The 20,434-nt window shown below is 32.0% G+C and overlaps 2 protein-coding genes across 28 annotated transcripts; both read right to left on the reverse strand.

The window, feature by feature from the left end:
• Positions 1 to 609: 609 nt before the first annotated feature.
• On the reverse strand, positions 610 to 6,426 carry LOC123895403. 27 transcript variants are annotated; one of them, XR_006804355.1, is made up of 14 exons: positions 5,718 to 6,419; positions 5,215 to 5,317; positions 5,012 to 5,088; positions 3,941 to 4,025; positions 3,511 to 3,596; positions 3,238 to 3,301; positions 3,086 to 3,103; positions 2,955 to 3,008; positions 2,742 to 2,840; positions 2,135 to 2,229; positions 1,771 to 1,843; positions 1,566 to 1,606; positions 1,425 to 1,471; positions 610 to 1,349 (listed from the first exon to the last, which is right to left on the reverse strand). XR_006804355.1 is itself a non-coding variant. In XM_045945686.1 (10 exons), exons 1-6 carry the CDS (start codon positions 3,549 to 3,551, stop codon positions 2,143 to 2,145), a joined length of 558 nt encoding a protein of 185 aa, XP_045801642.1. In that variant the 5' UTR covers positions 3,552 to 3,933; the 3' UTR covers positions 610 to 1,349; positions 1,425 to 1,471; positions 1,566 to 1,606; positions 1,771 to 1,843; positions 2,135 to 2,142. The 27 variants fall into 27 exon arrangements, 1 of the variants encoding a protein (XP_045801642.1); XR_006804351.1 differs by having other exon boundaries at positions 3,086 to 3,155; XR_006804352.1 differs by adding an exon at positions 5,416 to 5,429 and having other exon boundaries at positions 3,086 to 3,596; positions 5,718 to 6,425.
• An 8,884-nt stretch (positions 6,427 to 15,310) lies between these two features.
• On the reverse strand, positions 15,311 to 16,412 carry LOC123895402 (non-classical arabinogalactan protein 31-like). Its single transcript, XM_045945685.1, has one exon. It carries the CDS (start codon positions 16,360 to 16,362, stop codon positions 15,553 to 15,555), a length of 810 nt encoding a protein of 269 aa, XP_045801641.1. The 5' UTR covers positions 16,363 to 16,412; the 3' UTR covers positions 15,311 to 15,552.
• Positions 16,413 to 20,434: the final 4,022 nt, after the last annotated feature.

Below are 20,434 nucleotides of genomic sequence, written 5' to 3' on the forward strand. Positions count from 1 at the left end.
AATTACGAACCATTGTGGATACTTGTGTTGAATAAAAATTATAAATCTCTCTATCGATATATAGAGGTTGACATATCATGCAGAGATCAAGAACCTCTCTATTAACAGAAATTCTGTAAGTGGCGCGCAGAGATCATAAATGTCTATATTGTAAGCACAAAAAATTTACGAACCATTGTGGATACTTGTGGCACGAAAACTAAAAAATAATATTCGCGACGCGCAGAAATTACAAACCTTTGTATCAAGAACGCATAAAAATTATGAATCTATGTGAATGCTAAAATATCGTAGTATCATGAAACTCTATATGACACATAGATTAAGAAACACTCTATTAGAGGCTGACCTAAAGCGCAAAAATTAAGAAACTCTAGCAGCGCGCATAAATTATAAACCTCACTATTAGAAGGATACAAAAATTATCACAAAAAAAAAAAGAAGGATACAAAAATTACGAATCTATATCGATACTCGGAGGGATCCCTTAACCATGGCTCCTTGATCATAACCTGGCTTAATATTGAACTCACATTGAAGTCTCATACTGAACTCATCCTCTCTTTAGTAGTGCTAGCATTAAATTTCACTCAATAATAAAAAGTGTACTTAGCAAAAAAAAAAAAAACATGTTTCTAACATTTCTTTCAAAAAAGAATAAAGACAGTATACATGATTGTATATGATAATTTCCTCCTTTCAACCAAAGAATGTGATTTACATATCTGGCACTTCCCCAAAAATTTAACCAATAATAAACATTGGATTATGATAAAAGTCATGGCAAAATTAAGATACAGATTTTGATGATCTAGGTTTATATGAAATATCTTCTTCCCCAAGTAAAAGTGCCTTCAAAATCGCCTCGCCTAAGCCACTATAATGTACAATCAAATGACCACCATCTGCAATTTCATGATATTGTATTGTATCCATGGTAGCTTCTCTGAAATGAATCTTTGAATTTGAGAGGGTACTACTTTATCTTCATAGCCCTGCCAAATGTGAACTGAACTTCTGTTATTGTGAGGGAATGGATTACTAAGCGTCATTGGGTCAAATTCCCAATTTCCAAAGGCAATCATCCAATCACCCCTGAGTGTGTCAAAAACAACATGGTGCCTCAATTTATCCTGCAAATAGGAACATACAATCGTCACAATGACCATCACAGAAGAGGATTGCCGGATTGAACTGAGTTGAAATGTGGTTGGTTCAACCGGTTCATTGTTTTCATTTTTATTAATTACTTGTTTATTAAGTCATTTGGTTCAAGCGGTTGAATTGAATCAATTAAACCATAAATAAAGGTTTACTGATTCGATCTCTAGTAGCCAATAAGAAGTAATCTGCAAATCAAAAAATCTGAAATGAAAATCTAAAAACCAAATTGGAGATATAAAGAGATGCAAGAAGAGAACTACCTCTTATAACAGATGATCAAAACCTTCAAGCTAGATCAAAATCCACTCTTTATTTGCAAAAACACAATCTCATCAAATGTTAGAAAATAAATCATTAAATAATCTAGAAATTTCAAATCTTCTAAGGTTGATTCCTCTTACCTACAATAGCTTTGCTTGCACAAGGAAGCTGTATAGCAGGCCTGCATATCAAGGTCAAATAATAAAGCAGCACACATCACTAACATGTTTTGGTAACTTGATTCATTAGCTTAACATGAATAATTGAACATAATGACTCATTCTATATACTAAACGATTAAATGCATGCTTTGGGTTTGTATAACATCTAAGCTGAAAGACATACCGAGAAAGATCTTTTCTGGAAAATATGTAAGCTGCATTTACAGATTCAGATGCAGTACCAATTTTATAAAAACCTGAAATGGATGAACACGTGGACTTTCCAATTAGAAGCAGACAATGTAGGAAAAGCTAAGTAGGAATTAATCCTTAAAGGAAGAAAACAATATATATCATTCAGCCTATCAGTTGCATCTGAACTATACAGAAAATGACTAAACAACGGAGGGGGAAATTAAAAGTTAAAGTTTCGTAGCTTGAATTTTGTCACCCTAAAATAAGTGTGTTTAGGATATGAAGTTCAAAATAAAAGCATCAAACCATATACCACATTTCAGAAAATGCAAATTAAATGGTGACTACCATACTTGATGATCTATAACTCTCGCACTTCTGGTGCAGAATCCTCCTTCTGTGGCCAATGCATGTCCATAGCAGCAGTTATAAGATCTAATTTCTCAACCTGCAGCACACTACAACAAATCACAAATAGCGGTAGAAATTTGAATGTACGAACAATAGATCTGGTACAAGTGTATGCACCCACACCCAAACAAAAATTGCAGTGCATACTGGAATTCCATAGTGAGGCCTCTTCCAGAACTTCCAAAAATAATCCAACAACTGAATAATTAAGACATAAAAATTAACTGGGAAAGAACATGTGTATTGTTAGGAGTTTGTGTGATATAATTAAGACATGTGTGAATAATCCAACAAATAATTAAGAACATGTGTATTGTTAGGAGTTTGTGTGATATAACTGGGAAAGTTGAATTCATAATCTCTTTACTTAAACATTGGATATGTGCAATTCATTGTTTTCACTTCTCTATCTATCATATTGCTGTGTCCAAAACCAAAATCCAATAGTTATAAGTGATATATATTATTTATGAATTGCATATCATACATCTCTTTTGTATATTTACACATCTATGAAAAACAAATTGATGAAGATAAGAAAATACTGACCAGCATCAGGAAGGCAATCTTTACGCAAAACAAATGTCCTCTTCTTTTCATGATCAATAATTGCAAAAAAAAACTGACACATAGCTACATCATCATTGGCTACACACATGTGAATAGAATAAGTCAAGTATTAGAATTAGAACAATACACATGTTCTTTTTTGCGTATAAACTAAATGACTTTATGTTTAGAATAATGTCTTTGCTTACTTACTGATGTTATAGATGGATGCTATTCTATTAGTTTCAACTTTCAACTTAGTACTATCTGCAAGTAGAATACTAAAATAAGTATGCATCCTCTTGAATACATCACAAGAAACAGGTTAAAGCATATAATAATACCTCATCCTCAGTTTCTACCTGAATTCAACAGATTCATGACATTAATGGAAAGTGTAGGAAATGAGGGAGCCTACAAAATTGATAGAAATCAAGAAATACCACTCAAACTCCAAAGTAAAAGAGAAAAGAGTACATGATTCAACATTGTTTACTTGAACAAAAGGAACATCAAAATGGGCAAATACTCCTTCAAAATCATTTGGTGATGAACCATACCTGTGATTGATGCTTATTAGTTTTAGGTATCAGCTGGCTAAATATAAAATACACATTTGTAACCCAAAAAGAACATGAGTCGTGAAAGTGCAATTCAATGAGGCAATCAATCAAACTTGTAAAAGGAGAATTAATTAAAGCTGTAAAATGTACACAAAAAGTAGTAAAATAATAAAATAAATGCATCGAAGAATGAGAAAATAACTCACTTCAACATATGAGAATTATTTCTATCTTCCATTCCTCTCATCAGTCTTGAATGTATAAGGTTTTTCTAGGCCAGCCTCATTATATCCTATGAAGCCAAATTCAATTTACACAAACAACCACATAAATTATCATGGTGTACAGTTTGTGAATTACACCAGAACTAAACAATATGAAAAAAAAGAGTTTAAAATGCACAATAATTCGTCAAAATTAAACCATATGGCCACTATTATATAGTGTTTAGTTCTGGTGTTAGTGTTCTATATTTTGATCCACATCAATCATAGAATGAGATCTCATAATTCATAGGTCTATATTTCCTAATTTTCAGACAGTTCCCTATAATGTACCAAGCATCAAACTCAGTTATATTGACCCTGTGAGTAGACATCAAACTCAGTTATATATACAAAAAATAAAATCATTTACCTTGCAGAGCTTCCATGGCGGTGAGAGCGCAGTTGGGTTCAGTAAACTCCACAAAACAAAAAATCATAGCCTTGTCCCCACTGTGCTGTATGCATGATCATGTAAACACAATTAAATATCCATATTAAATCAAGCAAAATAATTGGTGTATATTAACATTCTACACTAAATATATTAGATAAGATTAGCTATGTATCATTAGAGGAATGTCACGGCAGGTGTAGAAGCAATCATATATAGACTCAAAATTATGGAAAACATTAGTAATAAAATTGTTTAAAGCATTTGCCAATTGCAATCAATAGATAAACAATAAGCATGAATCAAAGTCATACATAGTATATACATATGAATGCAAAGGAAAGAATAAGTTTGAACTCATCTATCAGTAACATACATTAATCAGAGCATATGCAAGAATGAACTACTCGTAGTGTTGTCAATCATGGATTTCATAAAATAGTGATTTGTTCTAATTCCCCTACACTACAATGTTGTAGCACTACTATTGCTTTGTCAAAGTAAATCCAAATGACACTAGATTTCAGCAACATTAGAGTATCTGATAAATATGAGCATAAAATTGGAAAGATGCTGCATTAAGAATGGTCTTAGTGCTCAGAGATAACTGGTATATAATTTGGATAATCTGCTGCAAAACTATCAATTCCGAGTCGCTTGTTGAGTAACTTATTTGCCACTAATGTATGCCGCATGACCAAAAGAAATGATGTAATGAAATGGTAGCTGGTAAGTAATTTAAATGAAAGTGGAGAGGAATGATAAGAAAGCAAGTGCTAAGGGGAAAAAGGATTTGATAGAAGGGAAGATGGAATGCTAAGGAAGAGGGAGGCTTCATTCTGCAAACTTGAGATGGAATAAGAGTTTTAATGTGAGGTCAAATAAGAGTTAAGAAATGACATTTAGCACTGTATCAAGATGTGTTTCTTCCTGATTTGAGATAAAGAATCTAAAATGATCCAAAACATTGTTGAAACAACCTATCAATGCAATCAAACAACATCTATACAATTTAAAACCCAAAATTCAAAATTAAGCTGCGCAACCTACCGCATTAGATGCATCTTTAACTGCCCTAAACCGCCTAGACCGTTGCTGGTTCATTTTAGCCCTCGGTGCAACACCATCTATACAATTCAAAACCCAAAATTCAAAAGTAAGCTTCGCCACCACCACCACCACCAACAACAACAACAACAAAAAAAAACCATTAAAAACTAACATTCAAATCAAAACAAAGAGAGAACACAAACCAATAGCCATAAACAGCAGCTTCCTAGGTCGCACCATGTTAAACATCCTATCAATGTAATCAAACATACACTCAAGCACCTCCTGGAAAGGCGTCGGTGACGGCTGCAATCACATAAATCAAAATTAATATCAAAATCATTCAAAACAACAATAATAATTAATTGGGATTCATTCATAATGAGAAAGATTAGTGTTATTACCTTAACACAGAAACCTGCAACACAAAAGTGGCAGAAATTTTTTCAATTTTTAATAATCAAGCGACGAAGAAACCTTGTTATGGCTAGGAATCATGTTTTAAACTTCAAAATCACAATTTTCTAAGGTTAACAACACCAAAACTTTCTAACTCAACAATCAAAATTTTCTAACTCAACATAACAACACAAAGGATTGAGTATATCCATTATCTATATTTATTCAATCAATCAATCAAATAAACAAATCAAAATTTTCCAAAAACCTAAAACCTAGAAAAATTAGAGATTTAGAATAATTGTACCTGTCTATATGCGAAAGCTTTTGTGGTGGTGGCGTGACTGGCTTTTCCGGTGATTTTGATTTGAAAACTCAGCTTAGCAGAGAGAGAAAAAGGTTGCAGTCGGTGGTGAGAGGCAAGCGGTGTGGTGCCAATGGTGGTGGTCGAAGCTTTTCTGGTGTCGGCCGGAACTCTCTCTTCCTCTCCGAAACTACCCTCTCGCCGTCAGATCTTCTCTCAATCGGTCAGTTCCTCACTCTCACGAGTGATTCATTTGTAGGTGGTGGTGGAGGTTGTGGTGAAGGATGAGATGGGTCAGAGACAAGAGATGAAAGTGTGAGATGCTGAGAAAAAGAGAGTGTACGAGAGAGAAGAGAGAGAAGAGAGAGAAGAGAGAGAAAGAAATTTTACAAATGAAAAAAAAAACTGACAGAGAGAAATATATACCTATGTGGGTCTCAATGCATGTGTTCCATTTGTTACTACAATTACTGAATGAATGGAAGCTTGTGTCAAGATCTCATTTGTCTAGATGAAATGTCAAACCCAGCCAATTGTTTGGATAAACCATCAAATAAACCAGCCATCATACCAGCCAATTGTTTTGGAATACTTTAGGAGAGTGGTCCACATAAGATATTTGGCAAATAATTAGTGGATGAATGTGATTTGCTAAGCCTATAGATGTCTATTGCTAATTGGTCAATCCATTAGGGTTTTGTATTAGGGTTTCCCAATCTATAATCTTTTATGTATATTATAGATATTTTGGCCATTAACGTTGACTTCCACCATAAAAGATATTTTGGTGAAAAATGTACAAAGATCCCCTTTATTACAAATAAAAACACACATTTATTTACAAAAATAAAAACACACATGACATTGCCTAGCCAAAGCAACAAGCTCCGAAAGAAAATAGGCATAACATGACCATACAACAAAAATACAAAAGCTTAAACTTATAATAACCACTAAGCTGTCCTTTTCAGGCTTAAGCGATACCATAACTGTAAATGTCAGCTGTTTGAAATCCGTCTCAATTCTTCGTACGAAATCAAAATCTGTCCCAATTTCGTCCAAAAGTGTAATAACACCTCCAGAAAAATGAAAGGAACCTGCACAAACAAGAGAGCAGATTTGTCAACAAGTTGCAGCGTGAAAAACTAAAGCCTTTGGACCTAGACAAGAATTCTCCAAACTGTAATCTCTTCCACGACCTTTTTCCAGACAAAACCATCACGTTTAAAGATGATAGCGTTTTGGGCTTTTCAAATACTATAAATGTTTGCAGCCCAAATAACTCCATTTGTTCCTTCAATAATGCCATGCCCGCCCCAAAAATTATAATTTTTTTCATGGGGTATCCTATTTACCGTTGGTTTTGTCACTAGTTAGCGGCGGTTTAAAACCATGCTAAATGGCCTGTATATTTTGCTCATAGAAACTCGACCACTTATGCTTCGGTGTGCGGGGTTTCAAACCCCCTGTACTTCAAACCCCTTACTTGTTCTGCTTTTTTCCCCCCTATTCTTAATAATCAAGTGTCTTTTTTGATTTAGTTTTTTATGCTGTTCTATTATTTAATAATTTATTAAATGTTTTAAAATGTGTTATTGATTTTGTCAAAGTATTCAAATATCTTTTTGGAAAAAAAAGTAGTTAAATTTTTATTTAAAATAGAATTTTAGTGTATAAAAATTCATGTTTAATCTATCTTTTGTTAAAAAATTATAAATTTTTGTGAGAGATTCATATGATATTACAATCATAAATATAAGAACTAATTAAAAAATATGAAGTTTACACATTAATTGACTTAAAAATAAGACAAATATCGTGATGAAAAATATTCGAAAAGGCCAAAACTTATTGAAATCTTTTAAAGAGAGTAAAATTTAAATATAGTGTATTTGTAAGGTGTGAAAACTTATTTAATTCTTAAAAGTATAATCATAGGAATAACATAACCTATATTAACTCAATTCACAATTGTTTAACAAAAGTCTTATACTAAAATTCGCAATTGTATTTCAAATATTTATAGTTCAAAGATCAGATGTGGTCATATAACTCAATTCACAATTGTTTAACAAAAGTCTTATACTAAAATTCGCAATTGTTTAAAATTAATTTTTTGAAAATGGTAATGGTTCACCTTTTGACTATTTTTTAGATATTCATATTAGACACTATATGCATTTTTTTTGAGTAGTTTTTTTGATATTTGATTTATATTTATAACGGCCCACCCCAATTTTTTCGTCTAGCTCCGCCACTGGCGGTGGAATTGGTCCCCTAGGATTAGTCGTTCCTAGGGTCGGATATCGAGTTTAAAATAAAATAAAATTGCATTTATATTGAATTGTCAAAAAGTTTAATTTGTGCAATCCTTTGGGATGTTGTCCGTTAGCTTAATAAAAACAAATGCTAAATATGTTTTTAGTCCTTACATTTAAGAATTGTTCCTACATTTTAAAAATCGTGCAAAAAAAAATGCTATAATTTATTTTGATACTAAATTTGGTCCCTATCGTTAATATTACAAATGGAATGCTTATGTGGGAATTGTAAGCCCCATTTTTTTGGTTAAAATAAAAAAGAAAATGGATGGAGAGAGATGGAAGGAGAAAGATATCGAGAGAGACGAAAAACAGAGAGATATATGGACACAGACAGATGGAGAGTGATGGAGAAGAAGTGACTGAAGAGGGACGAATGGAGAGAGATGGATGAGAGAGACGGGTGGAGAGAGATGAAGAATGACGAATGAAACATTAAACCCTAAACCTTAACCATAACATAAACCTTAACCCTTAACCCTAACCCCTTAAACCCTAACAATAACCTTTAACCGTATCAATAACTCGAAACACTTAACCATAACCCTAACATAAACCTAAACCCTAACCCTAATTTAAACCATAACTCCTAACCCTTAATCCTAACCCAAACCTCTTAAACCCAAACACTAACCCGTAACACTAAACCTAAGATTCACCATTAACACAAACTCTATCATCATCATCATCATCATCATCATCATCATCATCATCATCATCATAAACCCTAGAACCTAACACTAACCCTAACCCTAACATAAAACTATAACAATCATAAACCCTAGAACCTAACACTAACTTTAACCCTAACATAAAACCTTAACACCAACCTTCACCGTAAAACCTAACCCCTACCATAATTCCTACCCCTAAACCCTAACCATTAACCCAAACCCTAACTCCTAACCCTTAACACTAACACTAACATAAACCCTAAACCTAACCTTGGTATAATTCCTAACCCTTAACCCTAACCTTTAACCTAAACCGTAACTCCTAACCCCAACCCTTAACCCAAACCCTTAATCATAACCCTAAAACATAACCATAACCCTAACCATTAAACCTAAACCCATAAACCTAACCCTAACTACCCCAATCCTAACCCTTAATCCTAAGACCTAACCCTCAATAAAGATTTAATGGTTGATGTATTAAGAGAAGACACCAATCCGACCCAAAGAGTTGTCCCTGGACACTAATTCCCGATCTCGAAGTAACAGCGACGGCTCATAAGAATCTAAAAAACAACTCTGTAAGGCAAAAAGCTAATGGAGTAATGATAGTTACTTTTTTACTGGTCCTTGTCCGTCTTAAGCAAAGATTTGGTTAATAATATATTTGTTGTTAAAAAAAAAACTTTTAATTTCCAAGAGGTCACTTGGTTCCAAAAAAAAAAGCATAGCCCAATTTTAAAAAAATATGAAACTGGAACTTTTATAAAAAAAATAAAATAAAATAGGAGTTAAAATTCAATTTTTTTTTAAAGGATTACAACTAAAAATTAGTATAATTAGAGAACAAAAAATGCATGTTAGTTTACAAAACATCAAGCATGAGTTTGATTTTAGTTGACAACTAGTTTAAAGACCCGTGTGAATGCACGAGTGCATGAACTTTTAATTCAATATTTAAGTTTATTATTATATTAATGTATAATTTTTTTTAGAATTAAATATTTAAATTTGTTATAAAGTATTGTAAAAAAGAAATTGTTATAAAGTATTTTTTTTAAGAAATAAAGTATTGTTAAATATAAGTGAAATTACTTTGTTATTTTTTGTAAAACTTATTTATCCAATTTTTTATGTTTCAGTGACGTGACAAGTAATGGTCCCATATATATTCTTCCTATATGTTTTTTAATATATTTAAGTGAATTTACAATGAAGGATATAAAACTTGCAACGTGCACTACTACAATTTTGACATATAATAGCGCTAATTTAATAGCGTTTTTTAATAAAACGCTGTTAAAAATGACACACATAGGCTTATAATAGCGGTTACTTTGTCGGGCGCTATTATATGGTGATAATGAAAATAAACGGATGAGTTTAATAGCGCTTTCTGTATAAACGCTATTATATGGTTACCTCTTTGTTAACGCTTTTTGTAGAATCGCTATTATAGGACTTTCTACCTAGTTAAATAAAAATATGGCCCAAAATATCTCGTCAATCTCGAACTACCTTCTACCCTCATCGAACTCACCACTATCTCGTAAATCTCCTTCTTTACCTTCTTCCCCCAACATGTTCACCTAAACAACCCTCCATTCTTCTCTCCGTCGAACTCAGAAACCTTCTTTCTCTCAATCGTCCCCTCTTTGAACCCTAGAACTCAGAATTTCCAAAATTCAATTGAAACCCTGTTACCGATTCAATCCGTATCAAACCCTAAAACTCAATTGAACCCAGAACTCGGAAATTGATTGATTTGTTTCTCATAAATTGAAACCCTAAAACCAATATATTTGTACAAATGGTTTTATGTGAAAGTTGGACTGTTCATTGCTTCGCAAAAAGTGCTTCTGAGAGTCTGTCTTAGTTAACACTGTTACAATATCTTGGTGAGTTTTTAATGCTTTTTATTTTTTATTTTTATGGTATGTACAAGCATGTTTTTTTTTATTACATGATTTCACCAGTATTTTCTCTATGCTTCATACTGATGTTAAGTTTCATTTGTATTACACACTACTCACTTTTTTTTATTTATTTATTTAACCACTATCAATATTTCCTGCATGATTATTTTTGGGATGAATTAGTGTTGATGACTAGCTTCCAAATGTAGAAAATATTTATAGTTGTTTGGTAATTTGTCATTTAGACTGTATATTCAACTGAGTTGTAAAATGATTTATTAGTCTGTATTTTCTTTTAGCAGATATTCACTTCTAACTCTAGCATTAGAGGCCATTTGTCACCCAATCTACCCATTCCGATGGCAGGTATTCAATCTTTTACTTCTGAACTTCTGTCTGGAGTTCCATTTCCCTACTGTCTTTATGGTTCCATGTATCTACGATAAATTTTAAGTTCTTGATTCTCCTATCTTCTTAGACTTGGCTGACAAGGACATGAAGCAATTTAATACTCTATTTAATGAGGTAATTCAACTTACTTAACGTGGATCTTGAGATGATGATTATTGGGTCATTCAATTTTGTTTTTATAACTTAAGCTAGTTATAGAGTGCAGTGGCTATGTGTTTTGCAATATTATATAGCTTATTTTATGGCATTAGTCATCAGATTGTTGATTTTCAAAGTTCAAATGAGAATTTTGATTTACTTAGAAGTTGTATGGAGTGTTTGATTTAGTTTATATTACAAGTATTTTATTTAAATTGATTTTGTTAATAAATGAATTGTAGGCAGGCCTCAAAGCAAATGACGAAATAACAGATTCTTTTTTAATTGTGAAATTGTTTAGCATTTTCTTGTCGTGAAAATGGGGCTTTAGCCGCTTGAATATTCCTCCATGCCTTCTCTGTGAGTGGTCGTGCGATCCCGGGGATATTTTGTCAAGGTATTTTTGTCATTGTTGTTGTATTTTCGTTTGCCTGCAATTCTTTCTGCAGTGTATTCTAACAGTTCTAGATTTTCTGATGAGTTTTTGTGCTGCTATTCCTTACTTTTGAGCTGTTTTTTACTGTTTTTTTTGTGCCTCTGGTATGCAATTATGTGCTTTCTGTCGCCTCTTGGTATATAGCTATTTGGGTGGTGTTTATCTCTGCATTGGATAATTTGTGACTGCAGAAGGTTTGGTTTTTTAGTTTTTATTTGCCGAGTTGTGGTAATTATTGGAATTGTTAGGCAGTCATAGTCAACAATTTGTGTTTCTTTTAGACATATAATAGAAATTCTTATATTAGTTAACTTAATGTAATTATATCGGCTGTTGTAATAATGTTAACTTAATGGCAAAAAGAGGCTGACTTTTCTCACGTGAATTCGTTATATTGCTTCTAGGCGTGGTTCTCAATGCATCTATTCAAGGTCTAATTAGTTTTTATTTTTGGCTAGCTAGTTCTCTTTCTAATTAGAACATCTTGATGATTTAGGTTTCTCCTCTTCCTTTTAAAGTCATTGAGAAAGTGTTAAAGGATAATCTCAGACCCGATTTCTCTAAGATGTAAGTTGCACTCACTAACTGAATTTTGATTTTATGAACCCTCAATCTTTCATTGTTATCTTATATGAGCTTGTTTCTGTTAATATTTTGGTATATTTTCTATTCATATATATGGTTCCTTACTTAAAATAGAGTTTCCTTGAATCAAGCTATTAATTTCAATTATGTTATAGGTTGTTTCAAGTGATTTTAATTTACTTTAAGGAATTAGTGTCCGTAGATTCTCTCTATGCATTGTCTCTTAATTGATATTAGAGCTTTCGGTTGCTAGTTACTTTATGTTTTTCCCCTTTCCTTTTTATTCTATTATGTTAATTATTTTTGTTTTTGATTAGTTTGTTCTCGATTGCGAGACCGCGCCCTTCACAGTTCAAACCCTCTCAGCGAAGTTGCTCCCCTTCAGTTTGTTCTTTTTTCTCTGCTCTGTGGCAAATTTTCTGCTCTGTTAGACTATAATTTTCGCAGGTGTTTTGATGGAGTTTGTGGCTGTCAATAATAAATCATGGTCTAATGGACATAGGTATTTGAGTTGTTGGCCTCTGTTTTAGGCGCTAGATCTTTCTTTTACAGGTTCATTCAGCACCGTGGTGGAGATCTTGTGTATGGTTTGCATAGCTTTGCCTGGTTGTTGCTAGTTCTTTGTATCAAGTAATCTTTATCTTTAAGCTTCTTTTTATTTGAGGTGTAAGGCGAAAGGCTTATGTTAAGATTCTTGCTTTGTTTCTTCTTTGGTTCCTGTTATTGCAAGTTTCTGCTTGAATCAATTGAAATGTTTATATTTTGAGGTGTTTTTGTGATGCTCCCAGGGATGATATAGTCAAATGGACAAGAAAATTAAAGAACCATTACGCCTGGTTTAGACATGAACATAGAGGAGAAGGAGAGATCTTGTATATGATGAATTTGTGATGCTGCAAAGTCCATACCGTGTTCAATCAATTTTTTCTCTTTTTTTTTTTTGTGATGTTGAGTGCTTGATAGGGTGGTGATTATGTCTGTCATTAGTGGCATGCTACTTAACTTGTGTCATCATACAAGTGTTGTAATATATATTAATTTATATTGTTTGAGAATTTTAACCAAAATTTTGTATGGTACATTGTTTGAATGACTTATGTAGTGTGTTTTATTTTCTGATTAATAAAATTTGTGCAGCTCTTTTTAATTAAAAACGATTGGATAAGCATTATATAAAAAATAAAAAAGATTGGACAAAAATAAGGTTTTTTTTTTTTAAAACAAAAAGGATCTTTAATAGCGCTTGTTTGAAAAAGCGCTATTAAACGTAGACCTATAATAGCATTTTAGAGCACGGGCGCTATTAAATGTTGTTTACATGAAGATTAATAATCGCGCTTTATGCTCGGGCGCTATTAAAGATATGACAATAATAGCGTTTTTAAAATAAAGCGCTATTAAATCCCATTTCTGAAGCACTCTCTGGCAAAGGCAGTTTACATATGACAGCGTTTTTCAAGATAAGCGCTATTAAATGTCCATATTTGATAGCATTTTAAAGCGCTATTATAGCCACTCAGACATATAATAGCGGTAACAGTAATAGCACTTTTAAGCGCTATTAAAAGCCAAAACAAGCGCTATTAAAAGCCCTTTTTTGTTGTAGTGGTGGTTAAAAGTAATAAGGATAAATTAGTAACGTTGGTGGTAATCGATTTTAATATAATAGTAGTAGATAATTAACTATAAGATGTTTTATATTTTTACATTAAAGAAAAATAATTTTATTATATAATTTTATAACCAAAACTGGAAAATAAGTATAAAAATATTCCAACTTATTTTATACAAAAGCACACACATAACAACCTAAGGTTAATGCGAAAATAGCCAAATAACAATCTAAGGACGATATAAAACCGGTCAAATTCGAGACATTCCATCAAAAACACCATTAGTGACGGATTTAATGACGGCTCTAAATCAATATCCAAAAATGACGCCGCGAAGAATCAGTGTGGGAATTTCAAATCCGTCACAAATTGCAACGACAATTTTCCGTCACAATACACTATATCCCGTCGCAAATATTAACGAATGAAATCCTAACTTATTTAGAGACGGATTTTTATTTCCCTCTAAAATATGATGCATTGAGCTAAGACATAAATTTTCCAAAGCACGTTTAATTAGCTAAACTTTTATTAATTGGATTTTTCCTCTCTAATTTTAGAGACGGATTTTTATTTCCCTCTAAGTAGTTTATAGTGTTTTTTGAAATGTTATTCCAAGTAGCGTTTTAGCTGATAGCTTATCGTCTTTTATATTTTACCCATTTTTACCCTTATTATTTTCAATTTTTATTTCTTTACATTTTTTAAGATTATAATAACACATGTAATCATTTACTTTTATGTCATTTTGTACTTACAACAGTTGAATATTTGTCAAACACTTTAATATTCTACTAGTTTTTCAACTATAAGCTATCAGTTCTTAGTTACTCCCTCCGTCCCAAAACTTTAGTCTTTTTAGAGTTTTGCACGAAGATTAAGAAATGATAAAAATTGATAAGTAATTTTTACCCTTACTTTATTAAGAAAGAGAAAATATATTTAATTAATATTTTAACTTTTAGTAAGGGTACAAATGGTAAATGATTATTAATTGTGCATTGGTTTCTTAAAATGACTAAAGATTAGAGGGAAAACTAAAAAACTTAAAAGACCAAAGATTTGGGACGGAGTGAGTATCAATTAATTTTTCAACTATAAACTAATTTATAGATTAATTTTACAAAACATAACCTTAATGTTGCGGATGAAAAAGACAATCACAAGATGACTCAATTTTTTTAAGGTCGTAAATATGCAGACTGACTTCAATGAGAAGAGAAAGAACATGAGCCCAATTAATTATAGTGTGGAAACATATTGATTAAATTTGTGATTTTTAGTGGCTTATAAAGTCCAAAAAAATTGAACCATTGGATCCACCGATTATGGACATCTTAGTTTTTCTTAATCCCACTTATATGATACTTTTCAATTCTCAATAAATAGTCATATCACTCAAGAGTGACCTTTGCACTAATACAAATTAATTAAGAACATACGAATTAAAGGGGAAAAAAAAAGAGAGAAAGAACATAAGATGAGTAATATAACACATGCAGTTTCAAAAACTATATATAAAAAGACATATTTATTAAGCAACTTTCGCTCCCAACAATCGACAAATGCAGAGGCTTCCATCAATATATTTCAACAAAAACATAAATATATAGTTTAGTATTATTATATAATAATGGACGTTATTAATTTATTGCTAGTACATAATTAGTTAATATAATAGGATTCGTCCATTTGCTATGGCATGCATTGGCCATTAATTGCTAATTAAGAACATGTTAAGTTCTTAATGACATATGTAATTAGCAGGCTGGACATGGCCACACTGGTTGAGAAGTAGCTGTAAGGTAGCATTAAGGTTAACAATGACTCCCAATACATTAGCTTTGAGTGCAGCGCAAACACAAACAGAGGCATCAAGACCAACAAGGCCATTGATGAATTGGCAACAAGGTGTGCTTCGTGGTCCTCCGATCACTACTTTAACTCTATCCAACAGATCAACACAAACGCTTAACTTCCTAATGTCACAAGTAGGTGGTGTCGTAGGAGTCACCTTGGGTGGGGGTGGAATTGATGGTGGTGTAGAAGGAGGTGTCGTAGGAGGCACCATAGGTGGGGATGTTGGAGGAACTGAAGGTGGTGAAGAAGGAGGTGTTATGGGTGGTGTAGAAGGAGGTGTCGTAGGAGGCACCATAGGTGGGGATGTCGGAGGAACTGATGGTGGTGAAGAAGGTGTTCTGGGTGGTGTAGAAGGAGGTGTCGTAGGAGGCACCATAGGTGGGGATGTCGGAGGAACTGATGGTGGTGAAGAAGGAGGTGTTCTGGGTGGTGTAGAAGGAGGTGTCGTAGGAGGCACCATAGGTGGGGGTGTTGGAGGAACTGATGGTGGTGAAGAAGGAGGTGTTCTAGGTGGTGTTGTAGGAGGCACCTTAGGTGGGGGTGTCGAAGGAGTTATCACAGGTGGCGGTGTTGATTGACATATCACAGGTGATGGTGGTGTTGGTGGCGGAACCCGATTGGCAGAGATAAAAGTAGAAATAAAAAGGAGACTGATGGATAGAATGATAATGGATTCCACACCCTTTGAACCCATTTTGCAAATAAGTGATTAATTAGGTTTGTTTGTTGTTGATGAATGAATTTGGAGAGGTGCAATATTTATAGGCAAATGGAATTTTTTTTTCTTGCTAGATTAATTTTTACTTTTTGTTCTGAATTGATATCTATAACTGAGGTTTGGCAAAATTTATTAATTCCTAACAAACTAATTATCTCTATTTCGATTCATTTTGCCTAATTAAGTTATGAGTTCTTGACTTTGAGCAAATTGCTACTATAAGTCTGCAGCGGCTACAAGTCTTGTTATGTGGCCAAGTTGAAGGGACTCAAAGACTATAGATACTAAAGATGATTCATTTGTACAAATAGTTGGAGTTTAAATCCTAGCCACAAATAGTTGAATTTTTAGGCCCTAAAGTAATAGTTATATATTGTTAATGTTCACAAAATATCATATGAAAATCAATAGATTAGTTATCTATACTCGTAAATATAGTTTTAGTCCATTTTAATCTTTGCAAAAAATTTAATATTAGATTGTGGTGTTCCTTTTTGACGTTATATACAAAGATAATTGTTTTTGTATTTTGTGTCCCATTTGATTTAATATTGATAATTTATATGTTTACAAGAATAAGAGTGATTTTTTTTTATATTATACAAAATTTAAATGGACTATTTTTTTTAAAAAAAAATTATATTTTTTTTATTAAGGGGCCACTTTTATATTTTGCACAGAGCCCGCTAAAACTTGGAGACGTCACTGCTAAAGATGATTCATTTGTACAAATAGTTGGAGTTTAAATCCTAGCCACAATATCCGGTCTAATAATTTCAACATTTTTGTAATTATAATTTGTAAATACATATTTATTTTATTGTGGTGTTGCTTTCAATTATTTCCGTCTTTTTACTAATTTTAGTTTATTCGGTAAGCCGCATGCTAGAAATTAGACAAATTACTTGGTTCCGTGAAGTATATATTTCACTGATATATTGATTTCTAAGTGTATCGAAATTACAACTATATTTTCTTATATCTTTTTTATTAGTCATATGATATGTTTTCATATAGTCAATTTAGTCATCGGATCTATTTTTTTGTTGATAAGTTTATAATTTCATTATTTTTGAGATCAAGGCTACAATGTCTCACATATATAAAGACCAAAATATTTGTTTGTTAGTTAGAAAATTAAAACAAATTAAAACAAGAATAAAAGAAAAAATTAGCATTTTTTTCTTTTTACGGAAACATCAGCAGGAGTATGTATTTGTTGAGAATTAGTTGAGAATAATTAACTAGTTAATTATGACCCCAAAAAAAATTGCTAGTCTTCAAAAAAATTAACTAGCAATATTTTTTTTTACATAATTAACTAGCAATTTTCTTTCAAAAGAAAAAGATGGTATTATTCGCATTCAAGTAGCGAGTGTCAATATTTTTTACTCAAATCCAACGGCCAATATTTTGGTGTGTATACAAAACATGCATATTGGCAGATTATTTTAAAAAAAAATGTACAATCAGTCAAAAAAAATGCAAAAAAAAAAAGTCCAAATCTATACCAACAGACAAATGTGTGTGTAAACTGATTTAAAATAGCTGTTAATATCCGTCGGTATAGCTCTCATATTTTGTCCAACGCCCAAACACTACTAGAAAATTCGCTTTTAGAGATCAATTTAGCGATCAAAATATTTCAGTCGTTTTAGAGACTGATTAGAGACCAAAATTTCGAGCGTGAAAGTAAAAAAAAATCGATCGCTAAATCGTCGCTAAAGGTGAGATTTCTAGTAGTGAAAAATGTTGCAGCTATAGGCTATTGTGACGGAAAATTTCCGTGGGTACAATGAATTAAAGTACACGGAATAAAATTTTCGTCGGTAGAGGTTGTAATACCCACGGTTTTTCAACCTTTACCCACAAAAGTTCACCGTCGCTATATGTAAAGTTTCTTGTAGTTATATGAAGAAAGAAGCTGAAAATTGAAGAGAAAAATTTTAGTGAAACCAAAGTTCCAATTAAAAAATTTTAGAGAAATTATAAATAAAAGTTGGTATATTTGGATGAAGCAAGACCAAATTTAACATGTGATAGTTCAATTGCCACTCTTATTCTAGACCCCAAAAGTATTTTTAATTTTATTTTTTTTTAACTAAGAGGCAAAAACATAGCCCAATTTCCAAGAGGTCGCTTGGTTAGAGTTTTGTTTAACAATTTAACTTTAATATGAAGTTTTTGATAAATTTATAAAGGTTAAATTGTTAAATTAGTAATATTTTAAGATTTTAATAATGACATGTCATTTAAAAAAGTTATTTGAAATATGGAACGGATACTTTTATAAAATAAAAAAAAAAAGTTGCAAAAATTCAAAGTAGATATATTCAAAGGGATCAAAAAATTGAAAAAAAATATATATTTATTTGAGATTAAAAGTAAAAATTGATATAATTAAAGGGACCAAAAATAAATGTTATATTTTACGAAAACATCAGCTTGAGTGTGATAATAGTTGACGATAATTAACTTTAAGATGTTGTATATTTTTTCATTAAAGAAAATAATTTCATCATATAATTTTATTTTATACCCAAAAATGGAAAATAAGTATAAAAATATTATTTCACCTTATTGTAAGGTTGATGCGAAGTCAGTCAAAGAACAAATCTAAACTAAGGTCGATACAAAGTCAGTCAAAGAAGAACATAAGGTTGAGGCTCGCATGTAGTTCACGACCGAGAGGAAGTTTGATACACATGTTTAGATAATTTCATGGTTCGTGATATAGCTTACAAGTTATGATTTGTAGTTATCATTGCCAAATCTAATAATGGGGTAAAAAACAGACGGTGAATATAGTAAAGAACATTAACAAGCTAGGAATAGGTAGATACAACCATGAAATGTAGTTTTTCATTTCAACTGAGAAGTTATCTGTTCATAAGTGGACAATGAAGTTTGTGTCTGTTGGTAAGTGCAATAAGACCTTTATAGCTTATTGGAATAGCTTAAAAACTTCTCTAAATGAGACGTGTTTGATAATAAACTTATCTAATTGGCTTATAATAACGTTTTCTGAAATGTTATTTAAAGTAACGTTTAAGCTTATAGCTTTTTACATTGTATTTCATATTTACCCTAATTATTTACCCTACATAGTTTGTTTATACTACTATGGATTCTTTTGGAAAATGTAATTTTGGTCGATACCGGATTCAAACTAACTACAAATAATACAAAAACTCTTTTCAGTTCCACTTGGCCGCGCACATGAATTTACTACTATTGATTCTTGTTATTTTTCGGTTTAAGAAAAATTCGATTTAGAAAATTGCACCGAAGAAATTATTGGTCGTGTCGCGGATCGATACGCTTTCTTTAAGATTCGTGGCACTGCCCAAATTTGTGATATGGTTTTTTGTGTTTTTGTATTGCGGAATTTGGTGAGATATGAATTTAGGGAGAAAACTCTCCTCTAATATAGGGTTATATGAAGAATACTAAAATTCTTGTTTTATTCATATGCTTATGGCTCTATATATAGAGCTATATACAAACAAATCACATATATTTTTAAAACAAAACTAATCCTATAATAAATTCTAAACAAATCTTAAATATTCTAAACAGAAATATAAATCATAAACCCTAATATTATATTATTTCAAATATAAATCTAAATAATATTTAAATCTAAGATCTTCCAAAAAAGATATTTAGGCATTATTCCCAACAATTTGTGCATGGAGACTATCAATCACGAAGTCCCCATGATAAAACAGCTCAGATCACTGAATACCGATTTTCCACTGGTCAGCAAAGCAAAACATTACCAGATAATTCAGACCACTCAGTTGCAGCAAACAGATATGTGATGACTCAGCACATATCCAATCGTGACTTGGTCTTGCAGCAAACAAAACATGTGTGAAATTTGAAACGGCTAGGAGAGGCACACATGCACATAGCAAAAATATAATAATTTTTCACTTCCAAGTATTAAAAAATTAATATATCACCTAAGATTGATGTGAAGCCGTCTAAGGTTGAGGATAAAGGCGACGAGCAATCAAGCAAGAAATCTATGGTTGTGGAACTC

The sequence above is a fragment of the Trifolium pratense genome, linkage group LG7 (assembly GCF_020283565.1).
Source record: "Trifolium pratense cultivar HEN17-A07 linkage group LG7, ARS_RC_1.1, whole genome shotgun sequence".
Classification (NCBI taxonomy): Eukaryota; Viridiplantae; Streptophyta; class Magnoliopsida; order Fabales; family Fabaceae; genus Trifolium; species Trifolium pratense.

Bases quoted from the DNA above. Each gene is read 5' to 3' on its own strand.
- LOC123895402 (XM_045945685.1), bottom strand. From the start codon at position 16,362: ATGGGTTCAAAGGGTGTGGAATCCATTATCATTCTATCCATCAGTCTC.
- LOC123895403 (XM_045945686.1), bottom strand. From the start codon at position 3,551: ATGAGAGGAATGGAAGATAGAAATAATTCTCATATGTTGAA. The intron at 3,009-3,103 runs GTAGAAACTGAG...TTCTACTTGCAG, and splicing joins CATGAATCTGTTGAATTCAG to ATAGTACTAAGTTGAAAGTT. The intron at 2,391-2,741 runs GTCAGTATTTTC...TTAATTATTCAG, and splicing joins AGATTGCCTTCCTGATGCTG to TTGTTGGATTATTTTTGGAA.